The 15,806-nt window shown below is 40.5% G+C and overlaps 1 protein-coding gene across 1 annotated transcript in view; it reads left to right on the forward strand.

Annotated features, from left to right (window-relative positions):
• Positions 1 to 290: 290 nt before the first annotated feature.
• Positions 291 to 15,806, forward strand: part of slc6a3 (solute carrier family 6 member 3) — a 142,164-nt gene continuing 126,648 nt past the window's right edge. Inside the window, exons 1-2 of the mRNA XM_039737344.1 lie at positions 291 to 555; positions 7,056 to 7,412. Of these exons, the coding sequence (XP_039593278.1) occupies positions 7,127 to 7,412 (286 nt within the window). The 5' untranslated portion in view covers positions 291 to 555; positions 7,056 to 7,126. The remainder of the gene's footprint in view (positions 556 to 7,055; positions 7,413 to 15,806) is intronic.

The raw sequence follows: 15,806 nt of genomic DNA on the forward strand, positions 1-15,806 counted from the left end.
TTATTCAAATGACAATGAATGGGAGTATTCATGCTTTAAAACGTGATATTTCCAGTTTAACTAATTGTGTGTGTGTGTGTGTGCGTGTGTGTGTGTGTGTGTGTGTGTGGGTGTACATGACAGAGGAAGGGTGAGTGAGCGAGCGAGCGAGAGAGAGAGAGAGAGAGAGAGAGAGAGAGAGAGAGAGAGAGAGAGAGACTGGTGGCTCTCCGGCTCTTATTTGTACTCAGACACGTCTGATTCTGCTAACAGAGCAGACCTGTCTGATGATTTGGGAAGATAAACACTTTTATACCCTCTTAAAAGTTGCTCTGCTTTTTTGCCACGTCTACAAATCCACTCAGGAAATTCTGAATGCCAAAGCTTCTATGGAAATCAAGTTAAGTTTTGAGATCTTGCAGTCTTCTTGGTCCAGAGATCAACAGCGTATCAAAAATGGTTTAAGTTGTTAATAAACCCCACAGGCGAGCAGCAGGGTGCACCTGTAGGAAGATTTCTGATCGAGTAAGTCTGAAAAGTCACAGTAAAAGAAGTAAGAGTTACATCACCTCAAAGGTAAGAAGTCCAAATGTGTATTCATTTAAACTAAAGAATGCTTTATCTGTGCCTAAACAATAGAGATGGGCGACTTTATGTTTTGTTTCTGTTTTTCATGTATTGTGCCTACATGTGGATGCCTAGCCACTTTTAAGGAAAGCTTTATTATAAAATATTACACGCTGTTTTATTAGATGTGTATAAAACTGAGGCAGCATAACCACAAACAGCTTGAACTAGAAAAATAAACTTATAGTGATAGACGTGGGAGGATTTACTTTCCACAACTCTATATTCTCGATTATTTTTATCCGGCTGTGAGCAAACCGACCCGTAAGCTGACAGGTTATACAACGTAAAGAAACATTTTGTGTATTCTTCAAGGTTACAATTTTCGTGCAAATATCAAATAAGAATCAAATGAGAACTTTTACAACAATATTATGTAACCATGCACTATTACTTTAAATTGGATAATAAAAAAGCATAATTAATAATATGGATTTTGCTGCAATGCTGAATTAGATTAAGCAGGATTAAACATTTCATAGTGGGAAGGCGATTACATTAAAACGTTTTAAGAAATTTGAGCACGGAATTGGCCAATTGTGACAGTCAGTTATTATTATTATTATTATTATTATTCTTTTTCTCAATTAATATTTTGCTATAGCACCTAACTAAAATGAGCCTGCTTGATGCTTAAAAGTCAAATTAGGCTGCCAAGTCATTTTAAAAAAACATTCTACTCAAAATCAAGGACTCAAGAATGCATTTTCTTCTGTGAGCTTTCCTGAATGAGCGCGGCGTGCCTGTGTGCTTTGGCAGGATTCTGTTTAACGCAGAAAACAGTAAGGAATTCTGCTAACACTTTAGTTGTCATCCTGCAGAAGTGCATCAATCCCTCATTTACTCTTACGCAGCGAGACCTTAAACAAAGGCTTCATAACGCTTAGAAAACATCAGTAGGTGGCTCATTCACCTCTGTGCGGTGTGGCATCTTGACATGACGGTAAAATGACTGATTATTACGAAGGATTCACAGGTCTTACACTAAATATGTCAAATCATATATAGATACACAAAAACACTTTTTAAAAACCACGCTTATAGTAAGTTAAAAGGTGTACTAAAAAGTAAAAAAAAATAAGTCTCTCATACATCACTCGTAAAATAAAAGGTGGGCGCTTTTGCTAAGATTTTAAGAAGTGTTTTTTGAATGTTGATTGATGAAAAGCAGCCACGCTTTAATTTTATGAGTGATGTATGAGAGGCTTATTTTTTTCACTTTTTAGTACACCTTTTAACTTAATATAAGCCTGGTTTTTAAAAAGTATTCTTGTATATATATATTATTTTCAACTTTTTAGTCTTGGGTTTGTTTTAGTATAATTTTGTAATCAATATTTTAACTGGGCGGCCTGGTGGCGCAGTGGGTAGCGCTGCTGCCTCGCAGTTAGGAGACCCGGGTTCACTCCCTGTGTAGTTTGCATGTTCTCCCCGTGTCTGCGTGGGTTTCCTCCCTCACTCCAAAGACATGCAGGTTAGGTGGATTGGCGATCCTAAATTGTCCCGGGTGTGTGGACTGGCGTCCTGCCCGGGGTTTGTTTCGTACCTTGGGATTGGCTCCAGCTGACCCCCGCGTTAGGTGCATTGGCGATCCTAAATTGTGTGTGTGCCCTGCAGTGGGCTGGCACCCTCCCCGGGGTTTGTTTCCTGCCTTGTTCCCCGTGTTGGCTGGGATTGGCTCCAGCAGACCCTGTAGTTAGGATATAGCGGGTTGGATAATGGATGGATGGATATTTTAGCACTTCCTTTAATATTACTATCCGTTACTAGCGCCATCTATTGGCAAAATCTTTAACTATTCTTCATATGAAAATTTCATTTCTTAATTAACATGGATTAATTGATCAATTAGTGAAGCTGATTATTGATTCTTGTATTGTCATCGGAAGTGAGTAAGTGTGCAAAATTTCAAGTCATTTGGACAACAGGGAGTGGGTTAAATATCGATTACAAGATTTTTACCAGACAACAAACAGGTGAAGTTAAAATAAGCGTGGTAATAAAAATAATAATCATAATAATAATAATAATAATAATATCAAGAGAAGTGTGTCACAGTTAGACATCCTCAGACCTCTCCAGCGGGAAGTTTAGTTAGTTTGTCACATTGAAGAGATGAATAAACACGGTGCTGATGCTTTGTAAGTTTTATAAAGACACAAAGAAGTGTCTGCTAAGGTCTTGTTACATACGAGTGAATGACTAATAGATGCATTTTTGTAGTAGCTAATCTAAAGTGTTCCTGAAATTCTCAATTCAAACCATTTTTAAATGCTACATCTAGCATCTATTATGGACACCTCTCCTCTCCGTGAATTGAGTTTTACGTCTGGAAACTGCCAGGAGCGAGCAGTACAGAGAGACAGGCAGACATAAGAATTTACCCGTATGGACCATCGCCGTGTACGTCTCCATATACTAACAGATCCGCGTCCATTGACTTTTGTAAGCGCAAACAGTCAGTCGACTTTGTGCAGACCTTTGGTAAGTTCATGATCAAGGGCCTCTAAAGGGTCGTGTTTATTAACTAGCAGAGGTCTGGCGCTTTTTAAACTCTTTTATGAAAAACAGTTCGCTTGACTTAGTAAAGGGAATTCAGTAGAATATCCACAGGACATGAGCCATGGAATCTTTGTCTTTTCTTACTAATAATCAGAAAGGAATTGATAACTTCTGCATTAAGTGATAGATTGATCCCAAAGTTAATGAATGGCACTCATCCATCCATTATCCAACCCGCTATATCCAACCTACAGGGTCACGGGGGTCTGCTGGAGCCAATCCCAGCCAGCACAGGACGCAAGGCAGGAAACAAACCCCGGGCACGGCGCCAGTGCACCGCAGGGCACACACACCAAGCGACAATTTAGGATCGTCAATGCACGTAACCTGCATGTCTTTGGACTGTCGGAGGAAACCCATGCAGACACGGGGAGAACATGGAAACTCCACGCAGGGAGGACCCATGAAGCAAACCCAGGTCTCCTAACTGCGAGGCAGCAGCGCTACCCACTGCGCCACCGTGGAACGGCACTCATACTGTAAGGTTAATTACCAAAGGTAGTGTTCTTTCAGTAATTAAAAACAGAAATATTAATACAATGCAAACATACACTGTAAAGGTATAAACATATGTACACATTGGTATGGAAATGTACTGTGCAAACTCACACACACATACAGTATATATATGATGTACAAATGTGCCCATTTATAGCTACCGTCCAACTGTCAAAGTCAGATTCACAATGCCAGTCCAGGACTGGGAAAGAATATATTTATTGACACATGTGACAAGTCACCCGTCACCACGAAAGACATGACTGAATTAAAGCTGCTGATTACACTGTTTCAATATTCTTGTAAAGTATGCAATTAGTATAATTTGTCAAGTCCTTACAATTTACTGATAAACAGACCCTTGGAGGGCCCACTCGATTATACTGGTTCTGCTATCCAGAATCTGGCAGATAAGCAGCAGCGGGACTGGGTCGCAGATAAAGAGGCTTTAGTTAAAATGGGAATAGTCAAATGCTACAAATAACAAATGAATATACTGTATATAATCAAATAGTGAAAATCATATTTAACAGTAAACATCATCTCTCACACAGCATTTCAGTTACAAGTATATATGCAAACGCACAATTAGTGAGCAAGCTTACATTATCATTCACAGTTACTACGCAAATCTATGCATAAACTGTACATTAATGTTGTATTAGTATTAAAAGTTTGACTTCACTATCAACGCCAGCTTTTGTGCCTCAGTGCCAGTACCAAAATGAATAAAGCAAATAACACGTAATTGCCCCTTGACCTAGCTCCGATTTGCTTCGTTCCCCCACCGTGCACTCGTGCACACCTCCCTCCGCAAATCATTACGACATGGCCAGCTACAGAACAGGCACAAAGACCAACATCCACACAAACCCAGAATTGCCGTGCAGGTACACAGAAACACACAGTAGTCATTGAGCAAACCCAGTAAGTGCACTGATTGCAGTAAATGGCTGTGAGAATGTTAGGTTATATAGTTATGGCAGACATTCTTATTATTCACTATGTCAAGTCCAAGGTAATGGGAGGCAGGACTCAACCTGGCAGCACTGGACACATTGCAGGAGTGCCACCCCAAGATGGGTTAGCAGGCCATTACAGGGTACCCTAACATAAATAGCCAATCAGCCTACCACACATTCATGAGACGTGAGACGTCAACCACAGTACCTGGGCAATAAAAACCCACCAGATGCAGGGAGAACATTGGAACTGCATGCGGAAAGTGACTGGGCCTACAATTTGAACCTAGGACTCCATAGCTATGAAGAAGCTGAAATAACAAATGAGTACTTACTGTGTTCCCCAATATTTGTGCATTTTAAAAGAGAAAGAGGGAAAGAATAAGAGATGCCGGTTTGTTTTTTTGAAGTAAAGTGTCATTTTTTTCCCCTCACATATTAAGATACAAAACTGACTTTGGGTCCCTTAGTCAGCAGTGAGCCTTACTGACCACACTAGAAATACAATGGTATACAAATTCTGAATCAGTTTTTCCCTGAATCATATCTACCAAGTTTAACAAGCATACTTATTACTCCCGGGTGGCACGCTGGTGCAGGGGGTAGCGCTGCTGCCTCACAGTTAGGAGATCCGGGTTCGCTTTCCCGGGTCCTCCCTGCGTGGAGTTTGCATGTTCTCCCCGTGTCTGCGTGGGTTTCCTCCGACAGTCCAAAGACATGCAGGTTAGGTGGATTGGCGATCCTAAATTGCCCCGGGTGTGTGGACTGGCGTCCTGCCCGGGGTTTGTTTCCTGCCTTGGGATTGGCTCCAGCAGACCCCCGTGTTAGGATATAGTGGGTTGGATAATGACTGACTTATTATTCCCAACTTTTTCATATTGTTTATATGCAAATGACCAGATTTCTGTTTGGTTTGAAAAATCAACACACACTTTGAAAGAGAAATGTGGAGTACTGTAGACACTACAATCAGAGTAATCTGTAAGTCTGACCTGATCAAATGTCTTTTTCAAACATGATGCATACCTCTCATATTGAAAAATGGTCAAATAACTTACATTTTACTTAGCAAATTTCCCCGAGTTCTGTGAAGCGCACTTTAATGTGCCATCGCTTTTTAGCAACCAGGCAGCCACATTGGCTGTACAGATACACCCATTTAAATTTAAACAGTTATACCGCTGTCGGTCTATTCGTTTCTGTAGCAACGCATGTATGCACACCTCTGTATGTAGTTCTAAAAACAAGACCACCCTAATGCTGGAATACATTTTCATTTTGTTAGCAATAAATAATGTATTCAATTGTAAAGCATATGTAATACTTCAGATTGATGCCAATTTAGACTTTATATGTTTATGGATGGGCGGCACGGTGGCGCAGTGGTAGGTTAGGAGACCCGGGTTCGCTTCCCGGGTCCTCCCTGCGTGGAGTTTGCATGTTCTCCCCGTGTCTGCGTGGGTTTCCTCCGGGCGCTCCGGTTTCCTCCCACAATCCAAAGACATGCATGTTAGGTGGATTGGCGGTTCTAGATTGGCCCTAGTGTGTGTCCTGCGGTGGGTTGGCACCCTGCCCAGGATTGGTTCCTGCCTTGTGCCCTGTGTTGGCTGGGATTGGCTCCAGCAGACCCCCGTGACCCTGTATTCGGATTCAGCGGGTTAGAAAATGGATGGATGTTTATGGATGCTTTAGCAACTAGCCGGCCATGCTGGCTGTACAAAAACTCCCATTTATAGTTATAACGATTATACCGACGTCTATCTATTCATTTGTTAAGCCCCCGTCTCTAGTAGATATACTGTACAGGCACAATTGTTTGAAAAAAATAAAAACTTTGGTAAATAAAAAATCAGTCTCATTACTTTTCTGCCACACTTCGTATGTTTATTTTTTATTGTTGTGTCTTCTATTTTTCTATTCTTCATTTTGTAAAGCACTTTGAGCTACATTTTTTTTGTATGAATATGTGCTATATAAATAAATTGATTGAATTGTAAGTGCAGTTTCAAGAACATGAACATCCTAATGCTCTGATTCAAACTCCTTTTCCAGGAATGTGTAATTTATACAATTACAAATAAAGTACATGTAATAACTCTAATTGATGCTGATTTATACCATAAATCTTTATAGTAAAAACAATCATTATCTTTCTTAATTTTGAGTTATAAAAAATCTCATTTAAGTTGCATACTCCTCCTCATACTGGTGTGTAAATGGAGACTCACTCTTGCTTAATTTCTAAACAGCCTTCCTCATAAACAGGCCTTGCTCATAAAATCAAATGTAATCCATATACTGTAGTCAGTGTGTAATTATCGTATCAGAAGGGGTTTCTATAAAAGAGCCTCCTGTTACACAAAGAGCTGCTGATGTGGCCAGATGGCAAGTGGAAAAGGTGCTCACCCAAGTGTTTTGTCCCCAAAGGTTTTGGAAGTTCAGCACTACTGCAACGCCTGCCATAACTGGCAACCACCTCCGGCACCAATCACCTCCTGATGATCAAAGGCAGATTACCAGTGGGACAGATGTCGTCAGTAGTTGCTCCAGCCAAACAGTCAGACACCATGGGCCCCAAAGAGGTGGAGCTGATCCTTGTGAAAGAGCAGAATGGAGTGCAGTTTACCAGTTCCACCTTGATTAACCAACCCCAAACAAACTCCGATACCGAGGAACGAGAGACTTGGGCAAAGAAGATAGATTTCCTCCTCTCGGTTATTGGATTTGCCGTGGATCTAGCGAACGTGTGGCGATTCCCTTATCTGTGCTACAAAAATGGAGGCGGTAAGAAAGCCTAACGTGGTTTTTTATCTGTGTGTGCAGGATGATGTGTAAACACAGCGGAGTGGAGGAAGCATTTGTCTCTAATGTCACTAATGCCATGATAAATAATCCTGTAGAGTGTGTCTCCAGGGAAGCTGTAGGTTTGAATGTCTGAGATATACGTATGCTTCAACGCAGCAGGGTCTAAGCAGAAAGGCAATTTTTGACTTTTCAAGTTCTACAAATTGTTTCAATTGACCAGATAAGAATTCTTAATGCACAAGCAGCAAGATCTCCAGAGCTCACAAAAAAAAAAAAATCATAAAGAAGTCAACCAAGATAATACCATAGGGTCACTTTTTATTAATATTTGACCAAAGTTTCATGCCGTTACATCTTTGCATGGTAAAGGCCCTTATTATGATGCTCATTACTAGAAGCTGCTGGCACGGCAATAACAAATCCCTGGCTAATGCAAATGAAAAGATGTTGAATTCATATATTTGAAATTTAAATGCAAAAAGAAAACCCCAAACACGGATATTTAAACCCTATAAACTGAGCACTCATACGTACATCATTTCAGCAAAGAATATGCTGTATTTATGTGTTTATTTAATGTATTACATCGCCGGTCTACCCAAGACAACAAATGAATATTTTGCACTTTGACTGATCATAACGAAATGTGGTGCAGGTGTTGCTGTCTGCAATTATGTGACCTTGTAGAGAAAATGAAAACCTATAAATATAGAATTTAATTGTGGATATTGTTCCTGAAAACACATGCAGATTCTTGTTCTGTAGACTACAGTTATATGCCACATCTCTAATGATGACGCCAACAGGAGGCATTTACCCTGTGCTCTGTGTGCGGATCCCACTGTACCAGGGCAGTGACAGGGACACAGTCTGCAAAACTGGCACCGTACTGTCAGATGAGACGTGAAACCGAGGTTCTGAGTCTCCGTGGTCATAAAAGATTCCTGGGTATCTTTCGTAAACAGTTGGGTGTCCCCCAATATCCTATCTAAATTGCCCACAATGGCCTGGTCATTCTTTCCCCCCCTAATCATTCCCCGTTGTGATAAAGGCGCTATATAGCGCCCGACCCGGCACAGACTGACGCAGAGGCACATGTAAAAATCACACAGGCTTTTATTTTCTCTTCAGCCGTGGGGCACGTCTTACCCGTGTCTCACAAGCCCAACACAGTCCCAAAAGCACTTAAGTTCACAATACCAACAACTCTCCACCTTGCACCACCACTCCTCCCAGGCAACCTCGTCCTCTTCCTCCCAATTCTGGCCCTTGAGTGGTGGAGGCTGGCTCGTTTTATAGCCCATCCGGAAGTGTTCCAGGTGCTTGACCACCTGGTCCCAATTGCACCTCCGGGTGGGGCTGATGACTCATCCAGCCAGGTTCTTGAGTCTCGGCAGCACCCCCTTTCTAGCAGCCACCCCAGCTCCCAACCAGGCTGTGAAGGACTCCATGTCCTATGGAGCCACGCGGGAGACTGGGGGAATCAACATCGGCCAGGGAGGCTGCCACCAAGTGTCCGGGGGGGTATTGAGCCGTCCATGGTGGCTCCCCCAGAACATATGTAGCAGGGGCGTCCCGGTCGGGCATGGGACCCGGCTGTCTATCACACCATCTATAATTGGCTAACTCTCTCTCTCTCTCACCCCTTCACCCCTGATAAGTAATGTGTGGTGAGAACACTGGTGCAAAATGTGGATGCTGCATATTGATGGTGGCTGGAGTGGCTCACTCCTCTCTATGTAAAGCACTTTGAGTATTTTAAAAACTGCTATATACGTGCAATGTTGTCATCTTCTTCTTCTTCTTTGTTTTCTTCTCCTTGTCCCATTTCTCTGTTTATACACTTTTATCATCCTTTGATGCAATGATAGATAGATAGATAGATAGATAGATAGATAGATAGATAGATAAGGCACTATATAACAGATAGATAGATAGATTTATTTTAATTCAGTGTATCCAGCAAGATAGGCACTAATAGATAGATAGCGTAGTTGGCAGGATTTGATAGATAGATAGATAGATAGATAGATAGGAAAGGCACTATATAACAGATAGATAGATAGATAGATAGATAGACTATATGATAGATAGATAGATCGATAGATAGATAGGAAAGGCACTATATGATAGATAGATAGATAGATTTATTTTAATTCAGTGTATCCAGCAAGATAGATAGATAGATAGCGTAGTTGGCAGGATTTGATAGATAGATAGATAGATAGATACTTTATTAATTTCAAGGGGAAATTCACATAATCCAGCAGCAGTATACTGATACAAAAATATATATATATATATATATATATATATATATATATATATATAAATTAAATAGTAATAAAATGAAAAAAATTTTAAAATATATATAAAATTAAATAGTAGACAATAACTTTGAGTAATGCTAGCATTTACTCCCCCGGGTGGAATTGAAGAGTCGCATAGTGTGGGAGACGAACGATCTCCTATGATCTCCAATGCACCTGCACCCAAGACTACAGCCCACTAGCTTCAGACTTCACCCAGGTATGACTGTCACTGTAGCTTATTTCTTACACCTTTGACTGACCTAGCTAAGAAAATGACTCATGTTGGTGGCACAAATAGAAAAAAAACGTACAAACAGGAAAGCGGGCTCAGTAAGTTTTAACACTAGAATTACCAAAGCCTACGGAAAAACCCAGCCCACCTTAAATCCATTTGCACCCCTTCATCAGCATCTTTTGTGTTGTAAATGTATAGATGAGCCCAAACAGCAAGCAGCCTGCTATCCCACTCCATCACCGCAAAAAGGGCAAAAAGCTCTCTCAGCTCAAGCCTTGTTTATTAGGGACTGAAGTAGTACCTGGAGCTGTATAGGCTAAATACTATATTGTTATTTGGAACACATGCATTTCACGTGTGTTCCATGTCTACAATTTGTGTGAATTTCCTCCTAGGGATTAATAAAGTGTCTATCAAAGATATATAGTATGATCCAGATCTAATTATGCAATTTTCATTACGCTATAACTTATTAAGTTTATTACATAGAAAATCACCCAAAAAATCCTGGACCATCAAGAAGTGTTCAAACTGACGACATGAAGAATCGTCTGCGCCGAACTGGAATCGCCCCCGCATAAATCAGAGTCATCCAGACAATCTGGATCTGCATAATTAGATCTGGACCGCCCTGTATGTAAGTGAAGGATGACAGGAAATTCAAGAAATGTTTGAACACATACCAAAAACTTTTTTCATGTTTTAGTACTAATGACAACATTTTGCCATGAAGTGTATAATGTGTGAAGACTGAAGTCCAAATATCAAATAAGCACTTTCACAAAAGGTACAAGTACTGTATAACGGTGCGATCTTTGGCCTTTACGCCCGGTGCAGCTGCGTTGTTCTTATATGTGAGGGTGGGCTTCTGTTCTCTTTCTCTGATGTAGAAACCTCATCCTCATCTGAGTTCACCTTTGTTGTAGCGCGTCTTTATTTGAAAACAGCAGTGTCAGATTGGGGGGAGCGTGAACACGACTGACAGAATAAAACTGAATAAAAAAAAATGCTAACCTTTACAAGCACCATACATTGACACCAGCTGTTACAGACTCAAATCAAATGTATGTTTGTATTGTATATTAGTAACAATAAGAGCAGCTCACTACTCAAAAGGTTTATTTGGGGACGTGGGAAGGCTCGAACCCGCAACCTCTGAGTCAGCAGTTCTTCCCGCTGTACTACCAAAGAAGTCATGACAATGATGTACGCTAACTCAATTTCTTTTTCTTCATTTATAGTCTTGAATAAAAGTGCACTTGGTTCTGTTATACTTGTACCTTTTGTGAAAGTGCTTATTTGATATTTGGACTTCAGGCATCACACATTATACACTTCACGTCAACAATTTGTTGTTTGTACTAAAGGTATGTGTTTTAGGTTTTAGGTATGTGTTCAACATTTCTGTCATCCTACACTTACTTACATCTTTGTAGACACGGAACACACGTGAAATGCATATATTCCAAATAACGATCTATTATTTAGCCTATACATGCTGGTCCAGATCTAATTATGCAGATCCAGATCATCTGGATGACTTTGATTTATGCGGGGACGAATCCAGTTCGGCGCAAAGTCGATTCTTCATGTCGTCAGTTTGCACACTTCTCGATGGTCCGGGATTTTTCGGGTGATTTTCTATGTAATAAACATAATAAGTTATAGCGTAATGAAAATTGCATAATTAGATCTGGACCACCCTATACAGCTCCAGGTACTACTTCATTCCCTGATAAACAAGGCTTCAGCTGGGAGAGCTTTTTGCCCTTTCTGCAGTGATGGGGTTGTGGGATAACAGGTTGCTTGGGCTTATCGACATTTACAACACAAAAGACGCTGAATGGAGAGGTGTGAACGGATTTAAGGTCGGCTGGGTTTACAAGATTTTTCATAGGCTTTGGTAATTCTAGTGTTAATATATAAATATCAGACTTAGTGCCATAAACTAAAACCAAAAACAGATGAGGCAATTAATACCAGCACAACCTGCATCTTTCTGTGGTTCTAAAAGCATTTGACATGTTGATTCCCATAATTTTAGTAATTACACAAACTCTCTGGTCAAGTCACCACTTCTGCTCAGCTCTCTCTCTGTAGCCCGATCATCTCGTCTAACGACAGCTTTCTGTACCCATCTCTCTGTGTCACTAGCACCTTACAACCCCAGTTAACTGAATAACAGGTTCCAGCAGAGCTAATGCAATTACAAAGGTTTCTCTAATAACCAATTAACATGTAAACATGACTAATTAAAGGTAAGCAAAGGCAGTTGACCTTTCGGACATTGAAAGACTGGCTGCTGAAAATGGGGCTTTGCAGTACTATGTGAAGGATAAATTAAAAAATCAGTCATTTCAAGCAATGATGCCATTACACACACTAGTAATGCCTTGGCTATATTCTAAACTTAGCGGTATCTTGATAAAAAGGTATGAATTTCTATCAAAAACATGAACATTTCTGGGTGAGCCCAAACTTTTTAACAGCAGCGTATTTACTATGTTGATTCACAGCATTATAGCACTTCCAATGTGAATCATCAGGCTACTTGATCAGCAACCTAACCTGTTAAAGTTTGGGTTTAAAGGCTGTGCTGATGCCACAGTGTCTCTTTTATATTATTTATTAAAGGCTTTACAAACACTGAGTAACATTAAACAAAAGAGAGAACTTACAAAATAAAAAAAAGTAACATTTTTATCAAAATGCTAGAATAAAAAATAATTTGAGAGCTGGAGGCGGCAGAGTTAAAGATGTTAAGATTTTCTTTGGGTGTGACGAGGATGGACAGGATTAGAACTGAGGACATTAGAGGGTCAGCTCAGGTTGGACGGTTGGGAGACAAAGTCAGAGTGGCGAGATTGAGTTGGTTTGGACACGTGCAGAGGAGAGATGCATGCTGGGTATATTGGGAGAAGGATGTTAACGATAGAGCTGCCAGGCAAGAGGAGAAGAGGAAGGCCAAAGAGAAGGTTTATGGATGTGGTGAGAGAGGACATGCAGGTGGTGGTGTGACAGAGCAAGATACAGAGGACAGAATGATATGGAAGAAGATGATCCGCTGTGGCATACCCTAACGGGAGCAGCCGAAAGAAGAAGTAAATGAAATATTGGAAATTTGAACGCATCATATTACAATTTAAATTTACCTGGAGTTGGACTTGGTACATTTTTACTGCCTCTGACTCCAGTAACCCAATAACTGCTGATGACTGTGACACCACAGCCTGGCTCCTGACATCATGCACAGAAAATTCAAGTATAACACCATGTCAAAAGCGACAGTGTGCACTTACAGATCATGGCGCTCCAAAATGACATGAGAAGAGGCAGCTTCACTCCCCCTCACTCCCACCACAAACTTGACTTCCTGGGTGAGAATCCAAAAGACGCCAGAGGGAAGTGAAGTTCACATCAAAAAACAGCCACTCTTCTAGTGAAGTAAAGCAGGCCTCCTGAACCAAAGCCTCGCTCTTACACCACAGAACACAAGCTTACTTGCTACAAGGTGGTGTCTTTGGTTTAACTAACTAATACAAACTTCAGCTTATGCTTAAAAGACATAATGATTACACAATTATAACAAACAACACTAGATATTACTAGTGTAGTGTAGTGTAGTGTAGTGTGTAGATGGGCACAAACACAGGACGCAGAGGGTGATGGTGCATGGGACCCTATTAAAACTGGGTGATGTTAAGAGGGGTCCGAAGGGTCAATGCTGGGCCGCTGCTATTTTTAATATTTAAAAATGATTTGGATAGAAATATGAGTAACAAGCAGCTTAAGTTTGCAGATGATACCAAGCTAGGTGGATTGGCAGATGGATCTTCAATATTTATTTATTTATCAATCACCTTTAAACAACTTTCATTGACCAAAGTGCTGTACAACTAAAAGACAAAAAGGTTAGCAGGTACTACACAGCGTATATCTACTCAATATACATTGCACACTATTATACTAAACCAATCAATACAATCAAAACAAAATAATAATAATAATATTATCATTATTATTAATACTGTGGTGGGTTGGCACCCTGCCCAGGATTGGTTCCTGCCTTGTGCCCTGTGTTGGCTGGGATTGGCTCCAGCAGACCCCCGTGACCCTGTATTCGGATTCAGCGGGTTAGAAAATGGATGGATGGATTATTATTAATAATAATAATAATAAATAAGATGAAACCAACTTCATAAAATCAACAAGAATTAAATGCACATGAAAACAGATGTGTTGATGAATCATCACAGAAGGACTTGGACAGCAAACAGGCTTGGGCAGATTTGTGGCAGATGGAATTTAATGCAAGTAAATGTAGAGAATTACACACAGGAAGACAAACATTATATTTGAATACACATCAATAATGTCTCCTCTTAATCTCCTTAAACTGAAAAAGCTCAGCTCTTTTAATATTTCCACTAATTCAGCCCCAGTAGCCCTGAAATCAGCCTAGTCGCTCTTCTCTGGACCTTTTTTTGTGCTGCTATGCCGTTTTTGCATCTCGGAGAGCACAACTGCACCCAGGACTCCAGATGAGGCCTCACCAGTGTGTTACAAACTTCAGCGCAACACAAGGTCTGAAAATCGACAGTACACCTAATGAGAAGGATTTAGGAGTTGCAGCGGACTTGTCGTTGTCCACTGCCAGACAGTGTTCAGAAGCCATTAAGAAGGCTGACATGATGTCAGGTTATATAGCGCCTTGATGTGTGGAGTACAAGTCACAGGAGGTTATGCTGAAGTTTGTAACACACTGGTGAGGCCTCATCTGGAGTCCTGGGTGCAGTTGTGCTCTCCGAGATGCAAAAACGGCACAGCAGCACAAAAAAAGGTCCAGAGAAGAGCGACTTGGCTGATTTCAGGGCTACTGGGGCTGAATTAGTGGAAATATTAAAAGAGCTGAGCTTTTTCAGTTTAAGGAGATTAAGAGGAGACATTATTGATGAGTTCAAAATTATGAAGACAATTACTGCCGTGGATCAAGACACTATACTTTAAAATAAGTTCATCAAGAGCACGTGGACACAGTTGGAAACTTGTTGAGGGTATAAAAGGCTTATTCTTCACATAGAGAACCACAGACACATGGAATAAGTTACCAAGTACTGTTATAGACAGCTGGACTTTAGGGGCTTTCAGAACTTAACTATGTTATTTTGGGGGAATGAAATGGATAGGACTGGTGAGCTTTGTTGGGCTGAATAGCCTGTTGTTGTCAAAATCTTTCTAATGCTCTATTTACAAATACACAAAGGCTACAATGTTTCAGATAGCACTTAGTACAATTCTTAACTCCAGTTCATTTCTTCTTTGCATATTTTAATGTCTAAGCATTTTTTCCATCACCTATAGGAATACACATTTTGTAAATAGTGTTATAGATCCATCCATCCATCCATTTTCTAACCCGCTGAATCCAAATACAGGGTCACGGGGGTCTGCTGGAGCCAATCCCAGCCAACACAGGGCACAAGGCAGGAACCAATCCTGGGCAGGGTGCCAACCCACCGCAGTAGTGTTATAGAGATTATGGTAAAATAATATAAATTACAGTAATGGCTGTTACTGCTAGATTTTTGATTCACATTTTTTCTACAGCACGAGTAAACTTATTTTTGTGTGCTTTAAGCTGCAGTGACTTTTCTAGAGTTGTACAGCTTTTGAAACTTTCCCATTTCATGTGAAATACATAATGCTGACAAAACCGGCTAGAACCCTTAAATTAATATATCCATCCATCTCTCAGTTTTATTAATCTGTTATTTTTAATTCTAATACAAGGGCACAGGATTTGGAAGTTTAAAAAAATAGTCAAAA

The sequence above is a fragment of the Polypterus senegalus genome, chromosome 15 (assembly GCF_016835505.1).
Source record: "Polypterus senegalus isolate Bchr_013 chromosome 15, ASM1683550v1, whole genome shotgun sequence".
Lineage (NCBI taxonomy): Eukaryota > Metazoa > Chordata > Cladistia > Polypteriformes > Polypteridae > Polypterus > Polypterus senegalus.